The sequence below is a fragment of the Brachyhypopomus gauderio genome, unplaced genomic scaffold (genome assembly GCF_052324685.1).
Source record: "Brachyhypopomus gauderio isolate BG-103 unplaced genomic scaffold, BGAUD_0.2 sc117, whole genome shotgun sequence".
Taxonomy (NCBI): domain Eukaryota; kingdom Metazoa; phylum Chordata; class Actinopteri; order Gymnotiformes; family Hypopomidae; genus Brachyhypopomus; species Brachyhypopomus gauderio.
This window is the reverse complement of record NW_027506938.1, coordinates 315761-325538: the sequence shown is the minus strand read 5'-3', so window position 1 is coordinate 325538 and position 9778 is coordinate 315761. Positions and strand designations below refer to the sequence as shown.

Sequence of the window (9778 nt, the reverse complement as noted above, 5' to 3'; positions counted from 1 at the left end):
TCTCCTGTGCTACTGTGATTATTACAGAATATCTAAAAGTGAAAGTGAAGTTTGTACAGAAGGAGAAATTACAGAGAAACTGCACAGCAGCTGTTGGAGGAAATGGCTGCTACAAACCCACTGTCAGAAGAAGAGTTTTCATGTCCTGTGTGCTGTGACATCTTCAGGGATCCTGTTCTACTGACATGTAGCCACAGTGTGTGTAAAACCTGTCTGCAGCAGTTCTGGGAAAAGAAAGGATCTCAAGAATGTCCAGTTTGTAGAACAAGATCCTTTAATTCCAACCCTCCACTTAATCGTGCACTAAAGAACCTGTGTGAGGCTTTTCTAGAGAGCAGGAGTCAGAGATCTTCAGCAGAGTCTGAGGTGCTCTGCAGTCTGCACAATGAGAAACTCAAACTCTTCTGTCTGGAGGACCAACAGCCTGTGTGTGTGGTGTGTCAGATTTCAAAGGCACATAAAACTCACGACTGCTGTCCAGTAGAGGAAGCTGTGTGTGACATTAAGGTATGAAACATACTATATATATATTTAACTGTAATATGTTTTCCTCAATGATTTAGATTATCTTGAAATGAATGTTAAATAGGCTAGATTAAACCTGTCAAGGGATGGGATTTGAGAGAATTAAATCAAACCTTCACAATTATATTCAAAGTTTATTTATTCAAAATTAAAATATAAATAACAAATAAATAATCTCTGTAATCCCAGCACATCTATACAGATGTGTATATATACAGTCTTGAAAGACTCACACTGTCCTCTACTAAACCTGTATTTTACAGAACAAACTCAAGACCTCACTGGAGTCTCTACAGCAGCATCTGAAGGTCTTAGAGGAAGATAAACAAGCCTGTGAGAAAACAGCAGCACACATTAAGGTGAAAGGTCACTCTGAGTTCTGAATGGTGCTGTGATAACTGTCCACGTACACCATAATGAAACACACACATTTGGACAGTTTATATTTCCTCATCATCTCCCATTACAGTATCAGGCCCAGCACACAGAGAGGCAGATAAAGGAGGAGTTTGAGAAGATCCACCAGTTTCTAAGAGATGAAGAAGCAGCAAGTATAGCTGCACTGAAGGAGGAAGAGGAGCAGAGGAGTCACATGTTGAGGAGGAAGATTGAGGAGATGAGTGGAGAAATAGCATCTCTTTCAGATCAAATCAGAAACACAGAGAAGGAGATGGAAGCTGAGAACATCCCATTCTTACTAGTAAGAATCACTCACCGTCTGTCTCTCTCTCTCACTTAAACAAACAGATGAAAATGAATCACTCACTGGCCATCTACCACACACACACACACACACACACACACACACACAAATGCATAAGTAAAAGGTTTGACATTCGTTTTAATTTGTGTGCATGTGTCAGGGGCTTTAGACACATTGATTTTATTATCATATAAGGAAAAGGCATATTTGATAGTCAAAGAAAATGATAATTGTATTTCAATTTCTCTGTACAATTGTCACTTTGTTTCCTTATCAGAACGTGTCGCCCACATTGAAACAGTGAGTGATTATTTCTGTTTGATCTCCATATTTTTACACATTGTGATTGTTTTGATCGTCAATATGTGGTCTCTGTTATTTCAGAAATATAATATATGAAGAAGGTATTTAGGAATAAATATATATTGATATTGACTGTAACGGGGTGACAGAAGCAGCAGACGTGGATTATGGTGCCATGTAACCCTTAATGTCTATTGCACAGCAATGATAATCACACACAGTAAAATAAAACACAGCCACACACACACACACACACACACACACACACACACACACACACACAGAAATAAAACACAGCCACAGACACACAGTATAATAAAACACAGCCACACACACACAGCAATGACAATTACACACAGTGACATAAAACACAGCCACACACACACAGGGATAGTCAGAGGAAGATAAACACTTAAGGTGCAAAGTCCCTGACTTGGCAGTCAAAGGGCAGCAACAGACAATACAATACAATACAATACTATACAATATAACAGAACAGACAAGACAATACACACAGGTTCACTCCCCTACGCTCAAGGAATGAACAGAGACAACTGGCAGAACCAGTGGGCTGAAGTAGGAAGTGAGGTGATGACAGACAGGTGTCAGTGATGATGGAGTATGTGGGTGAATTAGAAAGGGGAGGGGCTGTGTTGAGGAATGTGTGGAATGTGAAGTGGGCAGCCCTGTGGGGCTGACCCCGCCTACCGTGACATTGACCATGTGCAGACATTTCAATACGTATTGATGGATTTTATGAAAGATTTCACATGTTAATTTTAATGTTAAATACTTTGAATAAGATATATTATTAAAATATATTATAGATAATTATTTAATAGCTTTATACATTTCCAGAGTTCATCACACCCCAAAACAACATGAGAAGGTGTCAGGAGCTCTGATCAATGTAGCAAAACATCTTTCCAACCTGAAGTTCAGAGTCTGGGAGAGAATGCAGAAGATTCTCCAGTACTGTGAGTTTTGGTGTTCTTTGATTAATTAGAGTAATTCTGTTCTCCTCACAATTAGAAGTCTATAGAGAGAGAAACATTAACATTGTGTGTTTGGTAAATGAACTATTCCAGTATTAAAGGCTGTATTAGTATAAACAGTGAGGGGGGTGACCAGTTGACTGCTGGTCTGAGGAGAGACAGTCAGTCCATGAGGAGATCTAGGGGCAGTCATGGCCTGGTGGTAGGGAACTGGTCTTGTGACCGGAGGGTCGTGGGTTCGATTCCCAGACCTGAGTCCATGACTGAGGTGCCCTTGAGTGAGGCACCTAACCCCAACTGCTCCCCGGGTGCCGGGCTAGGGCTGCCCACCGCTTTGGGCACGTGTGATCCACAGCCCCCTAGTAATCACTAGTGTGTGTGTGTGTGTGTGTGTGTGTGTGTGTGTGTATGTGTGTGTGTGTGTTCTAACTGCACAGATGGGTAAAAAGTGGAGGACAAATTTCGATTGCGGTGAAAAATCACAAATTACCAAATATGGCACACATTTACATTTACACCACCCACTATCCACCTCTACACACAACCTACTCTCCCTCTACACACTATTGCTGGCCAGTATACCGGTTTGCACAGAAAACTGGTGTTTATTTTTGTTATCATAAGATTTTTTCATATACCGGCTACACCGGTTTAATAGCCTTCATGTGTCCGGAACGCAGCACTGCAATCGCAAGCTTGTTACAAGTTACCTCTAGATTTTTGTAACTTGTAACCGCTCTTCAGTGCTGTGTTTTGCACGAAGTCATGTTTACAGGGTTCATACACCTTTACAAGGTGGAATTCCATTTTCAATATTTTCCAGCACCTTCTGCTTAATTAAGTTACATATACACATATGGTCAAAATGATTCGAAATAATTTGCTTTTTATCACATTAAAAGAGATGGTACCGTCTCCCCAAGATTCTACCACTGTTATTATTTATTTGTTTAAATATTGTTATTTCATTAACGGTAAGATTTTTGGGACTTTTCAGTACAATACAACCACTGACAAACAGCCCTATCTACTTTATGTCTAAATACCCAGTGATGGCATAGTTACCTTGGAAAAGTAATCCGATTACTGATTACTGATTACTTGATTTTAAAAGTAACTACGTTAGATTACAAGTTACTTTAGTAGTTACATTCAGCAGCAAAATTTATTTTTCCAATACTAACTTTATTGGAAGTGCATTTTTAACAGTAACAATGTATTGAAGCAGGTTCGGTAACCGAGGCAGAAACTGTTTAATCCAAAAATCCAGAGGAGGGAAACTTTATTGATAACACAACCCTGTCGCATGCAGGCGCCACCCCCCAGTGTCACTTAAAAGGTCTAAGACTCCTTGAGTGGCCAAATGTCTGTCCGTTAGGTAGTCACTACAGTATCTCCTGACATTACGTTTGTGTTGCTGCGCGGTATTATTTGTAAATTTATTTGTAAACGTAATACAAGCAAACTATTCAGTCAGACAGCTATTTGTTGTGAAACTAAATACCATTACAATTTCAAGCATTTTAAAGTAGGGTACGTTAGTTGATTGACACTGGGGCTGATATTACTGTCATGCCATACAGCTCGTATCTCAGTCTGCCCATGCGACCAGCCCTGTGCCAGACAGCAGCAGATGTGCGCAGTCTTGGTGGCAAGCTTAAGTTCATGGGAAAGTTCCTGGCTACCACTAAACAAAAGGGTCAAAAATACAGTTTTTGGATATTTGTCGTGAGTGGCGCGTGCACAAACAACCTGCTCAGCCGTGCAGTTGCATGCAAGATGGGACTAGTGCTGAGAGTGGACGAGTTGGTGTGTGATAGTGTCTTTGGTGACATTGGACGTTTAAATTGCAAACCGGTGAAAATTGAGCTCAAAGAGGATGCTCAGCCCTACAGTGTCACAACACCACGGCGTGTCCCCTTCCCACTGCTCACAAAAGTGGAGCAGGAGTTAGCACGCATGCAGTCGTTGGGGATCATCGAGGAGGTCAGAGAGGCCACGGACTGGTGTGCGCCGATGGTTCCAGTAGCCAGAAAGAATGGCAAAATTCGTATCTGTGTAGACCTAAAGCGGCTGAATGAAGCGGTAAGGAGAGAGAGGTTCATCTTGCCTACGCTGGAAGATGTGACGCCAACGCTGTCAGGGTCCGCTGTCTTCTCGACCCTTGACGCGTCCAGCGGCATTTGGGAGTGTCTTAGAAATTCTGAAACCCTTCAATGGTGAGTACAAAATAAGTCAGAAGTAGTTGGGTTAGATAATAAGTACAATGATTTATTTAAACATAGACATAGATTAAACCCTTGAGATCTCCGTTACAAACACCCACGTGTCAGTCACAGAGAGAGCTAATTCCCCATTCCGAACTCTCATCCTTTATACCCTTGATCATCAATACACACGGTGTCCACGAGGTGAACACACGGTTATTAACTAAATATGATTGGACAAAGTAAGGAGTGATTAACTCTGATTTGACAGATGCATATGATGCGTGCCCCCTCCCTGCTCAGCATCCTCGTGATGGCATGGCAGACTGAGTGTCGCCGTAGTCCTTTCCAAGCTGAGATTATGCGTCTCCAGCGAGGTCAGTTTAGGAACATCCAGAGGAACATCAGATTAAATGTCCCAGACAGGCACACATAAACACATCTCTGAGGCCTACTAAAGTCACCAAAATGACTTTAGTGCTTTGATTAACACACATATGCAAAAACCTTATTTCTAATGTGTTTAACGTATACTAAGAAAGCCTGATCTAAATGGAAATCACCAAATTTCCACCACATTTCCCTCCTTTTTGTCCTTTATGGACAAATTACATTGACTACAGACCACTCCAATACAGGCTTTCGATCGTAGCATAATTTCCAGGAAGTACATGGATGGTCAAACAATTCACACCTGATTACAAACAGAATACAACATTGGTCAATGAAGTTAATCAAACCAAATCATCATCATCATCATCATCAGTAAATGAATCAACATCAGGTGGTAGATTTGTAGCCTTGACATCTGTCCTCATCGTGAGGTCCTCAGGTTTTAGCGCCGTGTCTGCAGCCTGCAAGACACAACTCCTCAGAAGTGACAGCAAACAAGGCACACAGAAAACCATCAACAACAATCGCCATTGAGCTCCATCACCGGATGAGCAAGAGCACAGGGTTCATGGTGGGTGATCGTTGACCCTTCTTGACAGCCGTTGTGCTTGGAGTGCGGGTCACGCCCTTACTGCACTTCCACCCACTCGACTGAGGCGCCCGAACACCCTCCTTTCACCCTACAGAAGCTGGGATGCTTCAGGGCTGCTCTTCGTCTGCTCAGGTACTGGAACCTTCTTGCAATGGCTGGCGTGAATCCACGTTGCCCTCTCAGCCACCTTCACTGCTGTTGGGGTCGTCAGGAGGATCTGGAATGGGCCTCTCCACCTCTGTGCCCTCCAGTTCTTCCTCCTGAAGTCTTTCACAACCACCCAGTCTCCGGGTTTCAGGTTGTGTTGTAGACCTTCCCGTGGCTTAGGCAACGCCTCTTTCACTGCCCTGTGAACTTGTGACAAGACAGAGGACAAGTTTGCACAATAAATCAACATGGCATCATTGCACTCGCTCGTGGTCGGTGCAGAGGGTCGTTCTCACCCGATGCCTGTATTTGGCGGCCTGCCGAATAAGATCTCATTGTTATCATACATCCCCCCTGTTGACACATGATCTTCACCGTGTGTCAATTGTGCATACACAGGAAACATGCTCCTAGGAAGACATGGTTTGTCGTTGGGCCCAACCCAAAGGCCCCCCCGCTTCACCGCACCCGCCCGCTGCCACGCAGACAGCTCCGAGGCGGTTGCTGTCTTCTGGAGCTCGCTTATCTCAGCTGTTGTGGAAACAACGGTGTTATCAGCACACAGAGTGTACATGGTGTCCAAATCCTGCTTAAATGACTGCCCAGCTGCTTGCTTTGCAGCCAAATCTGCCCGTTCATTACCCAAAGAAACAGAATCTTTATTGTCAGAATATATACATCACATTTACATACCGCTATTTGCTTCGGGACGAGAATGGCATCACGAAGTTCAGCAATTGATTTACGATGTGTGATCAACTTCCCCAATGAAGTGAGAACCCCCCTGTGTGTCCAGATAGCCCCGAAGTCGTGCACTACTTCAAAGGCATACCTGTTGCCTGTGCGACTCGCCACTGTTTTACCTAGAACCACTCAGCATGCCTGAGTCAGAGCCACCAATTCAGCTGCCTGCGCCGAATGGTGCCCTGACAGTGGTCCAGGTTCAACAGTGCTGTGTTGCGAAACCCCTGCATAACCCACACAGTTTTTCTCTGTTGCTGGATTACGTGATGCCGATCCGTCCACAAATAGCTCCAGACCTCCCTCAGGTCTGGCATTGGGGAATAGATCTCAGTCGCCGCTTATCATCTGCTGTTTGGACAAACAGAAATACAGAGTTAGCCAGGCCCAATGTTAAGGATGTGTGCAACGCTTGTTTTTAAATGCATTAAAGGCCTGTCGACAGCCTTAGCTTAGGTGAGTGAAAGTGTATGGTTGACCATCAACCTTAAAAGCAAACCAAAGCTGTGAGTTTGCATGTGCCGGTACAGAAAAGAAGGCATTAGCCAAATCAACAAAAAACCCACTTACTGTCAGGTGAGACTTGTGACAGAACTGTTAAGGGATTCGGTACCAACGGGGCTCCTGCTACCACATCTAAATTTTACCGCCTGGAGAGCTTTTAACAACCTCCACTCCTCGGTACACCAGGCTCCCTAAATTTTCACTCAGGAAAAAAATTGGAACTCCCACTGGTGAATTAGCATATGGAACAATTACCCCCCCCCTTTCCCAATGTCTCAAAGACTGGTCGTATCCCCTTGACCGCTTCAAGGGGTACTGTGGTTTGCAAGGCCTACGGTCTGACCTAGATGTGTTTCTCTAAGTCACACTCCCCTGGGACCACAGAGTCTGTGGGACTCCCTTCAGTCACACACACACACACACACCCTCTTATCTTTGGACATTGGAATGTTGGCAACTCGCCCAGATACAGCTGCACTCCCCTGCTCACTCTGACCTCCCAAATCAGTGGTTTAGAAAAACCCGTCCATTGACGGACTGTACCGCACACCATCACACCCACTCCCACAGCCATGCGCACACAAACCCTGCCTCAGCCACACCGTTTACTGTTTGAAACCTAACCTGCTCTGCCCAAGTTAACCCCAAAAAAACATAACCGCTCAGCAGCAGCACTTGTCTCATAAAACAGCATATATTCCCCATACGACAGTTCATCATTATTTGCATAGCCCAGTTGCAGAATAATATGTATATAATTTTTTTTTTTTTTTTTTTATATATAATAAAGGAATAAAAAAAAAAAAGAAAAAACAGAACCAGTAGGTGTTAGCGGAAGCATTTCTTCATTGCAAAGCGTGGGAAAAATTTGTGTCTTACCTGACCCTTCCGGAACATCACCAGTCGACCCCTCCGACCATCAGTCCCCACCAGTACTCTGCTGACCTTGCTTCTCCCGCTTATCCTGTCTTTGTGGACACCCTCTTGCCCGGTGTCCGTCCTCTCCACAGATGTAACAAGCGTTGTCGTCATCATCTCTCCTGCGGTTCTTCACCTTTTTAGTCCTCTTCTGCTCCTTCCAGCTTTTGCCTCCTGCATAGTTACCTTTTTCATCGCCCCTCACCACTCGAACCATGGAAAGTTGTGTTTGCCGCGGTTCTTTGTCTTGCTTCCCGGCACTCACCGTCTTCCATCGCCTTTCCGCGTGGATAGCATGTTGCACAATCACTTCCATCTTGGCTGTCTCCCACGTGATGCAAGTGTCCTTGAGCTTCTCGGAAATCTCCGGCTTCAGTCCATTGATGAAAGCATTCCGCAAATGAGCTTCATAGGGTGTGATTGGCCCGTTGTCCATCCTGTCGGGCTTGTCCATGCCGCAGTGAGTATCATGCACCTGGGTGAGTCGATACAGGTACTCCTGCACAGTCTCTGAGTCATTTTGTTTACAAATAGCTATTTTGGTTAAATCCATAACAAGGGGAAAGGCATCCCGTATTGCTGCACATAGTTCATGTAACATTGTCCGATACGGTTTGTTACCTTCATGTGACCACTCACTGTTGACCAACTGAATGTTCTTGACTGACCAGTCCATCTGGATCTTTGTAACCTCTACTCCCAGTTTCAGGCCCAGGAGTCGTCGCAGCTCATGTGACGTCGGCCTGAACTCACGGCAAAACATGTCCAGTTCATGTGCAAACTTACACCCCCCCATGTCACCAGGGAGCTTGAACTGCTTCATCACTTCCTGTAAATCTGCAACAGTCCATGTTCTCATAACAAGCATAGGCCCATCCTGACCAGCCACCTCTACCATTGGGCACATCACCTGATCCTTGGTTGTTTCCGGAGGAGGAGACAGGGGCGACTCGCTGACATGGACCATCCGTCCTTGGCTTGGTCCGGCAGTTGTGTCTTGCCCGTCTCGCGATCTTGTGTGCATAGCCACTGGGCTGATTGGACGTGCTGGAGGAGGCTTGTTTTGTCTGACTGGTTCCTGGGGCTTGACGTCGGTGGGGTTGGGTGAGGCCGTCAGGGCGGTTGGGGGTCGCCTGGGACATCCGTCCAGGTCTGGATCTGCAACACACTCAACAGACTGGAGATTCTTAAGTTCCCGTTGAACTTCATATTTAGTTTGTGTTTGCAATCTATAATCCCGCCGTTTCGCCTCCCTCTCCCACAAGTCAAAAGCTTCCCAGTTTACCTTGAACCCATCATATTGTTCTTTTATCAGACTCCGTTTTAATGCTGCAATTCGGTTCATGTTAAAACTCCCTCCCTCTGGGAAATCACATTTCTTTACCCACATGTGAAATTGTTTTAAACTTTCGGACCCATACCGTTCTTTCATGTACCTTATTCTAGGATGTGCGTGCAGTATCTCACTGACCTCCCTGTCAGTATGACTACTACCACATCCGCCCATTTTACTGCTTCTGGGGAGAAAAAAAATAACAACACTCCCTCACACAACGCACACACTCACGCAGAGCCTGACTCTCACTCTCCCTGATACTCTGCTCCTCGACTCCTAGCCGAGGGTGAAACACTTAATCATTCAGTTACCCCGCCCGATAACCATAACCGTGTATACACGCACCAAGAGAGAAGTCACAACCTCTGCAATAAGCTTATATCAACACTTTGTACTCACCAGGGTTTAGTTAAC

General features: G+C 44.8%; 1 protein-coding gene across 1 annotated transcript; it reads right to left on the bottom strand.

Moving 5' to 3' along the window:
• Positions 1-4776: 4776 nt before the first annotated feature.
• On the bottom strand, positions 4777-9447 carry LOC143497962 (uncharacterized). The gene is made up of 3 exons (XM_076993615.1): positions 9444-9447; positions 7990-9186; positions 4777-6396 (listed from the first exon to the last, which is right to left on the bottom strand). Exons 1-2 carry the CDS (start codon positions 9445-9447, stop codon positions 8030-8032), a joined length of 1161 nt encoding a protein of 386 aa, XP_076849730.1. The 3' UTR covers positions 4777-6396; positions 7990-8029.
• Between the last annotated feature and the right edge of the window lie 331 nt (positions 9448-9778).